The sequence below is a fragment of the Mytilus trossulus genome, chromosome 11, assembly GCF_036588685.1.
Source record: "Mytilus trossulus isolate FHL-02 chromosome 11, PNRI_Mtr1.1.1.hap1, whole genome shotgun sequence".
NCBI lineage: Eukaryota > Metazoa > Mollusca > Bivalvia > Mytilida > Mytilidae > Mytilus > Mytilus trossulus.
The window spans coordinates 37344579-37361881 of NC_086383.1; the positions used below are offsets into that span (position 1 = coordinate 37344579).

Genomic DNA, 17303 nt, shown 5'->3' on the forward strand with positions numbered 1-17303 from the left:
TAACAAGTAACGAGATATAATGGAATACTATTAACGTTGCTTTTTTATTTCCATACTAAACAGATATAAATTAATTTGCCTAATGCACGTGCTGTTCTAATATTTATATTTCAAAATATGTTCAGTGATTCTATTTTTCATCTTTTAATGGTTTCAATTCACACTAAATGGAAACGGATAATTATGCATGTATTTTTAATCTTCAAACTGTCTTTTTTGAATAAAACAAAACATCAACGTTTTTGTGCAATTAAGAGTTGAAAGTGTTTGAATAATATTGTTGTTTTTATATCTGATCAGTAAGTTCATACATGCTTGGATATTCTCGTCTGTAAATGGTTTCATTTAATGTTAAATAAACACTGATTGTTAATTCTCCCAAACAAAGACTTATTGTTTTTGTTCAGTTCTTATTATTTTTATTATTCTTCTTCTTCTACTTCTTCCGCCACTTTAAAAATGAACTTGTCTACAGCGGTTCTCCTTAGCGGCTTGTCATGTTTACTTTTATAATATGTTAGACCAACATGCCTAGAGGAGCCATCAATTTTTCGTGTGTGCATTGGAGTCTGTTAAGGGGTATTTTCAGGGGCATAAAGATGGGAGGGGTTTACTAAAGAACCCACAGGGATTTTATTTAATAAAATTACTATAACTTAAAAAATTAAAGTGGTAAACACATGCAATCTTTAGAAATGAGCACCGGACAATAAATCAAATCAAATAAAATATAGGGCGAATCCTTAGAGGTAACCGCCTCTTCCTTAATTTTGAGAATGTGCTATTAACTTGTAAACTGTCCAGATCCCCACCCTAAAGCATACACATTCTTGTATGGGACAATAAAACAAATCACATGAAAGAAACGGGAAGTCCCTAAAGGTCACCCCACCCACTCTTGTTTGAGAACTTGTAAACGGTCGAGTTCCCCACCCCTAAATCATATATATTCTTGTATGGGACGATACAACAAATCAAACCAAATATAGAGGTAGTAAATGGCGTCACCACACACCCTTCTATTTGAAAATTGAAAAAAATCGAACAGTAGTGATCCCCACCTAAAAACCTTATATATTCTTGTATATAAATTCATCCTGGATACAAGGACTGAATTTTTATATATACGCCAGACGCACGTTTCGTCTACAAAAGACTCATCAGTGACGCTCGAATCCAAAAAAGTTTAAAAGGCCAAATATAAAATAAAAATAAAAAAATATGGGACCATGGGAAAGCTAATTATGGAAGTTTTGTTTGGAAAACTTCATTACATAATCCTGTTACACTTACTTTTTGTTTATTTAACTTATATTTTTAAAATGTGTTTTGTCTAAGATGCATGCTGTTTTTATTAATTTGTAGTGACTTTTTGAACTATCTGCCAGTAGCTGGGACGACTCTCAGATCAGTACTTATTGTGTTTTTTGTTGTTGGGATATTTAATTTTCTGTTTCATAAACAATCTCATTACAAACATAGCTCAACTAATTCCTTGTAAGCGAACTTTTAATCTTTTTTTGTTCCAGTACTGGTATTGTATTGCCATCTAAAAATGTAGATGATAGAAACGGAACAGTTTGGTTAGCTAATGTCGACTGCGTAGGAAATGAAGATAAATTAGTTAATTGTTCGTATGATTCTTACGTAACGCACTGTGGACACAAAAACGATGTTGTCATCCGATGTTTCATCACCTGCCCAACACAAGGTTATTTAATGCGTGTTTTCTTAAATGACGTTGGAGATATAAAAATGTGCATTTGAATTGCAACTAAAAAACGAGAAACATTGAAATATGTTTCTTTTTGAATGGAAACTTATATAAATCTAAAAGATGTTTCTTTTTGCATGCACAACAATAATATGAAATTTTTTTCTATTTTCTTATTATTTGATTTAATTATCGTGTATGGAAACATTCTTACGTATTGTATAATTATAGTACGATGAACATTATCCCTTTAGATTGATCTGAAACTACGTTTAAGCACCTGCGATCGTCTGTGTTTTATAGGTTTCTTTTTTGTATTGTTGATCCATAACATTATCAAAACTCGCTTGAAAACATTTATTGACTCTTTTTGGCACAACTTTTTGGATTTTTTTTCCTGAATGCTCTTCAAATTGTACTTATTTGGCTTTATAAATATTTTGATATGAGCGTCACTGATGAGTCTTATGTAGACGAAACGCGCGTCTGGCGTATTAAATTATAATCCTGGTACCTTTGATAACTATTTGATATATGTATCTCGTACATGCTTTGACTAAATACACATGTACTCAATGTTTTAAACCATTATATATTTACAAAAGAAACATTCAATTTTCAAGTTAAATGTCAGGTGTACTTTTGATACTTATAAATTGTTATAGGCCACTTGCGTATTGTTGATGGAGCCCAGGTCCACGAAGGACGACTTGAGATTTATATGAAAGGAGTTTGGGGAACAGTTTGTCGAGATTTCTTCGACGACATTGATGCAACAGTTGCATGTCAACAACTTGGGTTCTGGTATGTGTGTTTTGAAAATGCAATTTGGTCCACAGACATAACTTACAAAAACCAAAAGGAAGAAACATCATGCCAGTTATTGTTTTCATATCAATATGACAAAAAAAAACGATTCAATACATTTATTAACTCATACAGCTGAAATCTGGCTAGTTGCGCTTTCAGTTTTAATGTAAAAGTGATAACAATAATGAATCTGAAAACGGCCGTGCAGAATAAAGGATGAGAGGTAATTTAGTAAATTGTTAATGACAAAGTTAGATATGTTATATTGTCTTCTTGATATCGTTCGATAATAATTTTCCTTTTTAAAACGCATATCAACGTAAATGTATACTACATGTAGTCAACAAAAGAAACGAAATAACACTTTGATCAAAACTAATATTTTACCGTTTAAAAGTAAACATTTACAAATAGATACAATATGTTAATTTAACGTTAAACCTGATGTAGTAGCCCAATTATTGCCATCAAACAATTTAAAGGCTGCATTGATTCATGGAGAACTCGATTACCGGCAGAGAAGATAACATTCAGGATTTTCGTGGTATTTGTTTCGAATTTAAAAAGAAAAGAATACTTAACAGATCATTTTTGACGTTGAATACAGAAAGAAACTAATTTAGAAATTTTAAACTGAAAAATATAGAATAAATGATAATTTTAACTGTGTTGACTAGTACATATAGAAGATTTTTTTGTGTTCTGTTAAATTGTTCCTTTTAAAAATTTTATACGATGATGAATGATGTACCCATATTTTGACTATCTTATTAATTGTGCCTGTTTTTTTAACGCATCAATGTAAATATAACGGAATTTGAAGAGACTGTCATTAAAGTGAGAGGGTTAGCGCTACAGAACGAGGTTTAATCCACCATTTTCTACATTTGAAAATGCCTGTACCAAGTCAGGAATATGACAATAATTGTCCATTCGTTTTTGATGCTTTTTGTTATTTGATTTTGCCATGTGATTATGGACTTTCCGAATTGATTTTCCTCTTAGTTCAGTATTTTTGTGATTTTACTTTTTTCCATACTTTTCTGTAGTGCCTATTTATATATGTTAATCATTTTTTGATAGTTCTGGAAAGGCATTGCAGTCATATAATGTAGTGGATGGCACAGGTGTTATATTGCTAGATGATCTTCATTGTTCCGGTATTGAAAGTAGATTAATGACATGTTCGCATGACCCTTTAACAACAGATTGTGGGTCATACCATGATATTGGAGTGAGTTGTTCTTTCACATGTCCAACAACAGGCAAGTTTGATTTCAGATAAACAAACTATGATGTATGATCAACTTAAAAGTAAAGAAAACATGTTTAATCCATAGCTTTTTATAAATTATTTAAAAAAAGAAAGTAAGAATGTATATTTTTATATGTTCAGTAGATGACAAGATATGAACATATACTAGTATATATAAGCTCGTGATCTTTAATGATGAGCTAGACATATACCGTATAGTCAAGTATAGAGCCTCTGAAATACAAAACGCAAAAAAAGAATGAGGGCATGATGTTAGCAAATACAAAAACAAGATTATTGACCACTGCAGCCTAGGTTAAGAACAAATGATGCATGATCATTTGAATGTTATACATTAAATTCAGAAATTATCATTTTTTCTTATGGAAAATATTTCTCAATGACAATTTGTATTTTAGTGTTGTATAATAGAAACGATATGATACGAAATATCTTTAATATTCTATACAATCTGAATCTGACACAAAGCAGTGTCATATTGTATACCTCAACACTTCCTGTTTGGTTCATAAAACATTAAAAATTACGATTATAGTATTTTTGTGAATGTGAATGCATCTCTAATATATCCTTCCTGACATTTCCTGGTAGTATACATTCATATATGTTTTAATATTTAATTAGTTTCATGTTTTCAATTTCGTTCTATTGGTATCAAAGCAGTTCATTTCACTGCCAAAACTTACTATGTTACTCTCTCTAATTCTTACCCGATTTATAGCTTTCCTGATCTGTTTTTTGTAGACGTGTGGTTCGTTTATTGTCAGTTATGCTTTGATGAAAAAAAACATACAGTTGACCAAGTTAACTTTATCTTGATCAAAATGTCAATGTCTGGTATCATTCACTTCCTTTGGAATGAATTAGTTGATCGCCTGTTTCAGGTGTGACTTTTGTTTACCTTTGCCCTTGTATGGAAGATTTGATTATTGCAGTTTCGAAATTGTTATCCTTTGAATTTTGAACTAAATTCATGTTTCAATTTGATTTTTTACTTCACTCTTAAAATCATCTCCCTTTTTGTGTAACGTGCATTTACACACGTCAATCGGATTTTAATTTTCATTAAATACAACAGTCAATGGAGGTTGGAGTATTTGGTCTCCTTGGAGTGCCTGCTTTTGTGGAACTCACCAATTTCGAACACGTAATTGCACAAACCCAACACCTATGTATGGAGGACAGTATTGTGAAGGATATCCAGCAGAACAAAGAAACTGTAGTTTATTTTGTTATTCAAGTACGTAAAAGTTAACACAGTTATCATATTGTAGAATTGTCATGCTGTTTGATACGATATGTCGATTGATATTTAAACAAATGTAGAGAAAATATGTCCATCATACTGTTAAAATGTATATTGTAAAATAAATGACTAAATACGCTATCAAAATTTATGTTTCAAAAATAGCAAATGCATATACGATAAAATAGATGTCAGTACAAGATAATCTTTGTATTATTGGGCTAATGAAACATTTTAACATGGCTTGTTATGATACATAATCATTATTCATTTTAGTACTAACAAACACACACATATGTTTGTATTTAAACATAATAACCATGATAAATATATGTATGTATTCATATTTATTTAAAAATCTACATGTAGTTGTGTTATATTTTTTTTTATGTATTTTAAAGCGAAATAAATAATTCATAGCTAAAGTTATAATATACCATAAATAGAGTAATACTATATCACAGCTAGAGTAATAATATATCATAGTAATAATCGATAATATAAAACTTCGTTGAAAAAATCAAACACTTAACTTATTATATGAATGCTATGATTCTAACATGTTTAACGTATAATGCAAATACTTTAAATTTCTGTTTTAAGCATTTCTATTTTAATACATGCGAAACGGATTTAGCAAGAACGAATTATTTTGGCAATGTTGACCTGACATTTTGTTACGTTGTAATACATGTATTACATTTTCTTTTCCAGGAAACAACAGTCAACAAAACGACAGTACACATCTATTGTATTTGCATGCCCCATACATTTATGATATTTAAGCATGCTACTTTACAGAATTTCCAGCAAATATTATTATAGTCATACGTTCACAGTTTGTTGGAAATGTTCAATTGCATTGTATTTTGTCGTTCTAACAGAGCTCATAATATATAAGGAATACATTTACAGTCTATACTATTCGTCAATTATATCGATTTTCAGGAATGTCATCGATATAAAATAAACAACGATATCGATACAGTACAAATGAATGGCCTTCACATATAGAATAACCAATTTGGGGCAATATGTTTCTTCATATGATTATTAAGATATATATGAATATATAAACCATAACTTAAGTGCGAAATAGCGAAAAATTAGATAATTTCAAAACAACATGATATTATAAGTGAAGAACACGTGATTTGATAAGCCAAACACAAACATTTTAATGATTACCAATACTTGAATTTTTATAACATATATGTCTATTTTTTTTTTTAGATTTTGTATACATTCACACGAAACATGAATTATTCTTACATCATTAAAAAGATCAAAATTACTGAGAGCACCGTGACATATAGAAAAAAATAGGGATACCGTCTTCGATATGTTATGAAGAAACGTAGGTTGTATGATATTTTTACATCAAGATCTTCCTTTTTTGTAGTTCTGCTTTGTCTGTTTATGATATCATTGGAGGGAAAGTTGTTATATAATGTGCAACTTTGGCGAGCTCTTCACTGTAATCGATACGAGCATCTGTTTGTCAGTTCGTATGCAAAGGTCTCCGAAATGGTACTATCGCACGATAGCCAGTAGCGATGAGCCGATCTGGAACAGTTGTTGTTTAAAGGCTCCTGTATGGTTATCATTCTCTTTTTAGGATTGAATTGTTTGCCATGGGTTTCCTTCTGACAAACCTTCATTATGCTTTATTTTTCCTAGCAGATGTTATAGGGGGTCTTTTTGACCTCGGAAGGTCTTTTATATCGTTTCTTGTCTGATTTTTATTCTCAAAACGACTTATAGTGGAATGGTGATGACCAACAATACGTGCAATTATCACAGCGACATACCTGCTTCCCTCATGCTGGATATCTGTTATCTTGCTGCAGTTATGAGTTGTGGATGACCAATTACAAGGTGTCAATAGCATAAATTTCTAAACTCGCTTAGTTTAACTGTTGAAAACAATGAGGATAAAAATATCTGTTTTAGTGTTTCCGACTACAGTAGCTGAATGTGCAGATAAGAACTGATATAGTCGATATTTATTGACTAAACTCACGTGATATCTAAATAATGTTTAACTAGTTCTATTTCAAAAAATTATTAAACAAAAAAATAAAAAAAGTGTTTTTTTAATTTGAATTTCAATTTGGTGTTTTTCCATGTGTATAGATGACAAAAAGATTACATAATATTGACATAGGCGGACGCTAGATGAGAATGGTGATTTAAAATTTCCAATGAAAGAAACCATTTTTCAAAATATATATAATATATATCATGTTATGATAATCCTTGTTTTTTTAGTATTTTTGGTTATTTTACATTTTACGTAACTTCAATGAAGTGCTATATCCATGAATAAGAGTGTACTTAGTACACATGTATTGACCAAATAGTTATTCGGATGAGCTAGTGCAAAACACGCTCCACAAGTTCTCAGTCCTAACCATATATAAAACTGGTTAGGGGATACTGATTGTAAATTGGAAGACGCATAAACTGTCGCATTACTCATTCTCAAAGAATAAACTCTCTTTTTATCAACGTCAATTCAGTTTAAACGTTGTCATTCGACCATGTCTTGGAGATAAAGATGTTATATGTACAAGTAATTTCTTTTCTGTTCTATGTATCGGGGAGTTTCGGATATTGGGGTACCATATATTTAGACAAAAAAACATTTGTATTAGAAACTGGTGATCATTTATTGCATCTACAATTTTGACGGGTTTTCGTTGGAATCGTTTTTCTCTAACTTCCCTTTTTTTCAAAGGTTTTGTTGTTGTTTGTCTACTCTTTGACTTTTACTTAATGTTTGGTATGTAGAATATTGCAATGTTTATGGCCTTTTAGTACCTACTGGCATTCGTTACTTATGCTTAACATGTGTAGAATAACTAACAAGTGTTATTTTGTTTTTTAGACTCCTTGAGTGCCTGCTTATGTAAAAGTTATAAGTTTTGAATACAAAACTGCACACAGCCGGCTCCTATTCGTTGTGGATGGTATTCTGCCGAGCAAAATACTACAGTGACTTCTTCTATTCAAGTAAGAACAGTTATCATAAGTTTTACTACCACCATTGATTATACCGTATTAGTCTTTGTTAAATTTGAATTTTTCTAAAAACATTGTGCATAATTTATCTTTGTTTCAAATACAGAAATAGTTGGCACGAACAAAGTGTTATCCTGTCCAATACGATGGAAACAAAACCACACAATGTTTCATTGTATTTAAAAAAAAAAACAAATAACCATTGCTGGAAGTCAAACAATCACATGTTTACTCTTTTTTGTATACATACAAGCTTTAGTAACCATGTAACAAAAAAAGACAAAATCATGTTTATGTAACAGAGAACTATACATTTAAATATTGTTTTTTACATTATGTGACGTACACTATTTGTTTTTTAAACCGTTAGCACTGTAATAATGGTGCTCTGCAGGCATTTTTTGCGTGTGTAGGTTTTACAACAAATTGTCTATATAGAAAAGGGGGGATTGTGAATACATTATTTTTATTTTTATCAGTCATGTGTTATGCATTTACTATGTCAATATATTTTGTTCCTTTGTGTGTTATATTGATTGATTACAGCAAAAAGATTAATATTACTATAAATAAAAGTAAAAAAAGAGGTAAATGTAAATAATACAATGCTACAGTTTGTTTCAGACCAATTGTTACAAAAGGTAAACGCACGTTATTGCCGTATAACATATTTCATTAGTTAACTTCAATTTTCGCATTAACTGTAATTGCATTAACCCGATCGAAGTGTAAATATATTCCGTTAAAACATCACTTTAGTGGCAATAAATGTAATAACAGATATAAGAAGTCAGGATGTTGACACACAAGAATCAAGTATGTAAACACATATAATACGTTTATTAAACAATTATTTAAAAAAACAATTCAGGTATTAAAAATGAAAGTGACCAAAATGTGTCATCACCCTTTCACAATTTTTTCAAACTATTTTCCGTATTCGCAATTAATACATGAATTTAATGTAACAATAACCAATAGATATCTTCAGAAAAGTCAACGTATCCGAAACAGATACGATACGTTCTTAAATGTCCCACTTCTATTATTAACTACAAATGGAATCAGTCATATCAGTGTTGGATGATGCCGTTATATAAACTAAGCCGTACTACTGACTTTGGTGACGGATCATTTATTAGGGAACAGAAAGGAAATGCTGGCACTTAAATTGATGCGGATATCATTTTGTAGGCATTTTGTTCCAATATAGCTGTCATTTATATAAAACAATCAATCCTGCCGTACAACTATTACTGATTTACTATGCGACTATAAGATTCACATAATAAAGTGCAAATATATTCAGTTTTTATTGAGTCGGTCAAATATTTTTTTACGAGAGCCAGTCGGAGGTATCTAAGCTACTCATTTTTTTACAATTAAACATTTTGAATAAAAAAAGGACATGCTGGCACTCTAACATGTCTTTTTTGATGCAGACAAAATGGTGTCTTTGTGTTCCAGTATTGCGTTCATAAGTATAAAACAATCCACCCTGACATAGAAATATTACTGATTTATTATGAGGTTATCTATTTTGTTATTTACAAAATTTACTACAAAATGGTCAGTGTTGGTTGATGCGGTCAAATAATTTTGCTATGCGAGTCAGCCTGAGGTATCGAAACAACAAATATGATTCAATGTTTTCAATAAAAGAAGATATGCTGGCACTCTTAATTGACGCAGACAAAATTGTAAAGACTGTGTTACTGATTTATTATGCGACTATGCACTAACATTATCCGATATTAAAGTTCCAATATTGCTGTCATTTGTTTTCTTACAATCCATACTGACATAAAAATATAACTGATATACTATGCAGCCATACATATTTACAAAAAATCAATGCAACCATAAATCACAAATTTATCTTTGTCAGAAAAAAACCAACATTGAGATAAAACTGTAGAACCTGGGTCGCAAAACATATGGCATGCTGCCCAAGTAATCATAACAATAGACGGTGAGTTAAAAAAAATATCGAAAGCATAATAGTACATTGTGTGATCAAGTTAAAACCTTACAATTAGATGTTCTATTGGAACCATCTCATTGAAAAAACAAACTCTGTTTATGTATTATTTGATCATTTATTTTTACATACAAATTTAATTGGATCTCATGTAGTTTTAATCGCCAGACGACAATCGTGCCAATTGGGTGAAACCTTGTCATATTCACAAAGCTGTTTTACTTGTAATGGCAGGCCTGAACAACATATCACATTTTATTTTCTCTTTACAGGAGCACATCAAAACACGTAATCATATACACAATAGTAGATGTTGTTGTTATTGTTACTGTAGTGCTGATACGTATAGTATGTCGTAGACTTCGAAGATTTCCTCCAAAATCGAACAACCATTCTAGGAACCGGATAAGCGAATATTACAAATATCTAACATATCTAATCAGCTATATGTTTTATTGGTTTGATTTACTCAGAATTAAAATGACGCGTCTCCAAACTTGTCTTCATAGGAACAACGTAATCTGTAAGTATTCAATTTGATAGTGAAAGAACATGATAGAATAGTTATCCCAAAAAGGAAAGAAGAGAATATTGAGACCCACGTATCTATAATGACTTTGTTTATTCATAGTTCAGGACAGATGATTCCAGCAGATAATTTCCTGTCTGAGATGTCTATGCCAATATTCAATTCAGTCAGTTCAGCTATTAGGTCATATATGAAAATTGAAAATAATGTAGGCGACAGATTGTCTCCTTGTTTTACATCAGTTGTAAATGACAAACAAGGGACTATTTGGTTTAATTATGTAGACTGCTCTTGTTCAGAAAGTACATGACTGAATTTTACTTACACTATTGACGCAACAAATGGCCGTCACTCTGAAGATGTTGGCATCAATTGTTTTCTCATCAGTTCAACAGAAAACAAACGTTCAAAACAATCATCAAATAAACGCTCTGTGATGGAAAATAAATGAAAAAAGAACAGCACTGTATACAGTTGTACTTTGATGCGACTCCTTTGAAAATAACAACACAATATCTTCCAAATGACCGGGTCATTTTATTACATGTTTACAATAATTTGTGCATTTTTATGCAAGACTATTTTGGTTGTAGCTGTGTGTGAAAACCTTCAATAAAACAAAATACATTAAACAGTACATGCCAATAGCTTGAAAAGAGCGGTTATGTGCTGTTTTAATATTGTCGACTTAACGAGTTTCTTTCAGTAACGTTAGATAAAATTACATATGCATAATTCATTTATTTTATGAAGTATTACTATTGCCTTTTATAGTCCGGTCAGTCAAGTCAGGTTAATAATTATCAACACATCGAACAATTTGTTAAAGCCTGTTTTCTGGTTTCTTTTCAATATACATATTATTTTGTAGTTTATTTTAACATGGTTAATGTTTAATGAAAAATATAACATAATGAGCATTTATGTCTGTACAATGTGTTTATAGATGTTATCGTTTTAATATTTTGTAGTATAGTTTTGATAAAGTTATTGTACATTAAATAAAATACAATATCTGTATTCACTGTTATCTTACCTTCTATAGATATATAGATATATGATACAAGTGGTGACTATGGATATTTGTTATATGATGTCCTAGAAAATATATGGTTAGCAACCACACATGGTCAGTTACCATATAGGGTTAGTAAGGAATTACTTCACTTTCAAAAGAAAAAAATACGTCAAAACCTATTTAGAAAAACAACACGGTGTTGAGGGTTATCTTTGATTTAACAGACGAATAAGTTGATAATGAAATGTTGAAACAATTTCCTAAAACATTTTTAAGCTAAAAAGTTGTTATCATGGTTATTTTTGACATAGCTGAATTAGTTCCCTTTCAAAACAATCTGATAGGATTCAACAGTCAACGCAATTGTGACATGTAATGAACGTTTGAAATAAATTCAGAAAATATATTTAAAACTTAAAAGTTGATTGTATTGGCCTTTGTTTTCTGCATAGACAAATGGAAGTAGGATCTTAATACACAGTATTTAATACTCGAGCACTTTGATAGGCCGATAGTCAACATACCACTGATGAAGATAGTCGTTAATATACATTCGTTACACGTTTTGTTAGTGACCTAATACGATATATATGGGGTCAGTAAATTGCATATGGGGATTCGAGCTTCGCTGTCACCCCATATGGAATTTACTTACGCCATATATATCGTATTAGGTCATTCACACACCATGTAACTTACAATATACACCTAATTTTCGTTAGATAACGCATTGAAGAAGTAACAAAGAAAAAGAAAATCATATAGCCTACACATGTATATACCATGTCTATCTTTAAATCTACCGTGATTTCAGATTATTGTGTTCTTTTGCCATTTGTTCACTTTGTTGCTGTCGTGCTAATTATTAATATCATGCTATTTGTTTTTTAATATGTGAAAACAAAAAAAAAACGATTCTGAATGTATATATATATGTAGAGTAATAAAGTGATATGTTACTTTTTAAGTTATTATTACACTGCCTTATAACATTTGTTACTGATAACAGTCCGCACAAAACTCCACACATCCGTCCACACGACAACTAAATGTTGAACAGAAAGGACAAAGTGCTAAATTCTTCATTTGTATTTGCATAAACTTTGCGAGATACAGTAGTGAAATGAGGACTTATAATAGTATATTTTAATGGGTTTAGTCTTTCTGATTACTGTACATTATTTCTCCATCAATAAACTCATTTAATTTCTTTAGAACTTAATTCGAATTAAATGTTTTACTACTTAGAAAATGCTCAGATATATTGTTTAACATTAACAACAGAAAGGTTTTACCATAACGCGAGAAATGTAAAATTTGAAATGAGACAATACGTACTCTTGCTATTGTTACTTAAAGTCATACCGGAGGGATATCTACATAATGCTTACATTTGAACCTACATAAGGCTTTATATATTTGAAACCTGTTATCATGCATTGCATGCCAGTACCAATTTATGATTATTAGACACTACAGAGCATAGCAACAGATGCTACTAGTTCGATATATAATTGTGTTTGAGATAATAGTGCATCTTTTTCTACATGCATTTCTCACATGCGTAATAAAAATTCTACTTCAACAAGCCACATTATATATTTGTCGAAATAAGCTGGTTTCGGGATGTTTTATTCCGTGTAAAAGTTCCATTTGTATGCGTATTCTTCTCGTTGAGAATGATATGGTGTTATACAATTGCGTTGATCGACGTACCATAATCTCTGATCTGATGGACATATGCTTGACTTAGACAACACATACGTTTGAGGGATGAAAATACCTGTAGAGATCCAACTTTTTACTCTTACAAGTCAATTGCCATGCTCACATGATTTGGTAGTGTAAAAGTTGTTTGTCCTCTGCTTGGGATGATGGCGATATTGATTTTTTTACGTTTTGATGAAGTTTTTATCTTCTTTAATATGACCAGTAGAAATAGCTTTGTAATCAAATGCTTATGCTCATTTTTTTCGCATAACATAGTTTTATAGTACACCACGAGCGTCCAATTTGATGGAAAAAACTACATTATATTTTATTCAAAACAAATTTATGTTAATTGCAATGAAAAACGTATCACTTATCTTCATAACAACAATAGTGTCATTATTTTATCTTAAAAGTAGAGACATAATGGTTTGCATCATGTTATTGTGAAAAATAAGGGAAAGCAACGAGTACTCAAGTACTCAGGTGATCGTTCGAAACGTCGAGTACTCGAGCACATTTATAGTACTTGAATACAGATATTTCACCTCACATTTCCACTCACTTTAGTTCCATTTACCTCGTAGATACGTCTACCATTCGACTACTATATATAATTGTAATACCAGCAACGTTCGTTCCTTCCAAAGGGATATTTTCAGGTGAACTATTTGTATCAAAAATACAAAATTAAACAGTCTTTCGTCTGAAATTGTTGACCAGATCAATATTTAAACACGAAAAACATCAAAATTACCAGTGGTGAACCCTTAGCAACTGACTTGAGACTCTGTTAACGTTTTTTTTACACGGATTAACACTCTCAGGGGTTAATAATGAAACGTATCTTTGTTTGTTAATCCGAACTTCTATTTAAACGTGATTCGTACAGTATGAGATGTACTTTAAATTAGTTTAATTACTCTTTATTTGAAACTTCACCATAATTGTTTGATTTACAATTTAAAGATAGGCGATAATATGAGATAATTGTTTGATTTACAATTTAAAGATAGGCGATAATATGAGACATACAAATCAAAAATGGAAAAAAATGACCCCGTCAAGACAAAAAAAAGAACATCAGACGAAATATAGTGCGTAATAAAACACCCTCAAAAAGAAAGACAGAGCAACACTTATTAATGGACAAGTCGTAATATAAGAAAACAAAACTCCTCAGGAACAAATACTACATATATTGTCTTCTTTGTCGGAATTAATATGCAAACATTCTTTTTTTTTGGAATGTGGTTCATGAACACGTACACAAAGACTAATTGCTATTAAGTAAGGTGAGCTGTAGACACGTTGGTCGGTAATTCATTGTTTAATTGACACATACAATCAGAGAAGCAAATTATGTTATTAGATATAGGAAGATGTGGTGTGAGTGCGTTATCTTTCGTTAATAAATTTATGAAAGGTTAAAACCAAAGACACTACATCCGACTTAAAATCTATCTTTTCAATAAACGATTAAGATTCATCCCATTACTCGCGAGGACTCGAGTATCATGATCAAGTATTCGAGTATTAAATTTAAGATTCATAATCATGAGTACGACTAACATATTGACCTGAACCAGAAGTTTCATTTCTATTATACTTTTGTTATTTACTGCTCATTACCATAGTGATGGATGGTATTTTTGCTCTTAATTTATTACACGTATGTAGATAATTTGGAAACTCTTGTACTAATACCAAAAACCATTTAAAAAAAACCAGACATTAAAACTCCAAACAAGATATGACATGCAAGCCTCTGTGTTGAAAACCGTAAAAATACCTATAATTGTTTGCTTTTGTAAACTGTTTAATGAATGGAGAGATGTCTTATTGGCACTCATACATATCTTCCGATATATATTTTTAAGGTTTAAATAAATGTGTTTAAACGTAATACTCGTAAAATGTGTACAATATGTTTGTAAACAAATGGTAACGTCTATAATAATATGTTTGAATTATTTCTTGATATTTGAATATGTGACGACAATTAAAATCAATGCTTAACAGATCATTATAAAAAGAAGGCATAACAGAATAACCAACCTACTAAACATCATTTATTACACATAAAAAAAAATGAATAGCAACTTTTGAAAAAAAAGTAAGTAATTCGAAACTAACAATTGAAATTGGTTGTCAAAAACAGATAACATTTATAATTAATATTATTTGTATGTTTCCACCATGCCAATGTTTATCGGTGGTGCCATATGAGACTGAATATCAAAATGCTCGAAACCTGTTGTGATCATAAACATATAACGGTACTTAATTAAATGATTTTTTGTCACATAAAGGAATCTGCACTATCCGGATAGATAGATCGTGTTCTGAAAATTCAGGCATATCCGGATACAATAAATTAGTTACGCAGCTGATTCAGGCATATCCGAATGAGAATGTCGTTTCGCCCTTGGATCAGGCATGTCCGAATTAACCCTCGTTGTCAAACTTGTTGTAGGCATAGCCGGGGAAGCATTAATTGTCACACTTGATTCAATCACGTTCGGATTTCCGCTTGTGTTTATCAGCTCGCAGTAATCATGTTGTTGCTCTGTATTAGAAGTAGATTCTCCTTGACTTGGTTCCAGATAATCTAAATTTGAGCAAGACAAACTAAGTTCCATGTTATTAATTCTGTCATAATGATCATTACTGGAGCGAGAAACTATTGTATCACGATTGTCAGCTTCTCCAAGAGATCTTCTATTTCTTGGATGAGATCGATTGTTCGGTTCGTCAAAGGACCTTTCAGGTCCTGGAGTTGATCGATGTCCAGGTTCTGTAGTGGATCTTGCAGTTCTAAGTTGAGAGCTACGTCGTCGAAACCAGCAAACCAGCAAGGTAGCAACAGCACCAATTAGAACAACAACAACACCAAATATAATAACAACGACAACAACACTAATTGTTGGTTGTGTGACATCTTCATTCGGTGTGACACCTGTTGATAAGAAATTTAAGTTTGATTAAGAAATAATTCATGGGGGCTTGAAAATATCGTTATTTTACCACGGGTTGGCCCTTTATGACAAATATTTTACCCTAAGCGGAAGCGAGGGGTAAACTATCTGCATAAAGGGACAACCCGTGGTAAAATATAAATATATTCAAGCCCCAATGAATTATTTCGATTCTAATAGAACAAATACGCCAATTCTTTTGGATCAAAGCGCTCTAGGTGGAGGCTGATATTTGCCGTTCCCATAAATAAACGCACCATTCAATTTGCGTAAAAGAATGGAACAAACTGAATAAGTGACATGCTTAAACTGTTTACAATAATGTATTTACTAGATAGTTTTGGGTGAATTTAATGATAATTTATTCAAATGTCTTATATGTTTAAAAAAACAAAAAACAATGCCTAATATCACATTTTAGCATCGTTTGTTTACGTTTTCTTGTTTTGATAATTTTCGGTTTCAAAAGCGTGTATTTTCCCGTAAAATGCTTATATGCTGACGTCGTTGTTCTATGACGTCGGGTAGCTCATTCATTAAAATATACATATGACGTGGGGGTACAATAGGAACAGCCCTAGCAATATATTCATATTTTACCACGGGTGTATACTCATAGCGTTTGAAGGACGTCATGTTAGAATATTAAGTATAACACCCCCTTCCAACATTAGCAGTCTTGATGTTAAGAGTGTGTAAATTAAAATGTCATAATTTAAACAAAAATATCGACCTTGATCTACGAGACAGTCTATTTTTTCCATATTGATAAAACAAATTGCCAACACGAAAGAATAGAACATAGCAAAAAATCGACGACAAAGGAATTTTCGATATGGAAAGTTCCGTATAGTTTAAGCAAAAGCTTTTTATGAAATATCAAGTACCTGACTTCGTACATGACTTTACATAATGTATAAAAAAAAAGTGGTTTAATTCTTATAGTAAGCAAGCTAATCTCCTGACATTCGCATACATTTTTATGATATTGACACATCATTGTTACGTCAGCATTAA

At 31.2% G+C, this 17303-nt stretch overlaps 1 protein-coding gene across 1 annotated transcript in view; it reads right to left on the bottom strand.

Moving 5' to 3' along the window:
- Window positions 1-15616: 15616 nt before the first annotated feature.
- The window catches only part of LOC134690016 (deleted in malignant brain tumors 1 protein-like), a 28406-nt gene continuing 26719 nt past the window's right edge, over window positions 15617-17303 (bottom strand). The window contains exon 14 of the mRNA XM_063549985.1: window positions 15617-16267. Coding sequence (XP_063406055.1) covers window positions 15690-16267 — 578 coding nt within the window. The 3' untranslated portion in view covers window positions 15617-15689. The remainder of the gene's footprint in view (window positions 16268-17303) is intronic.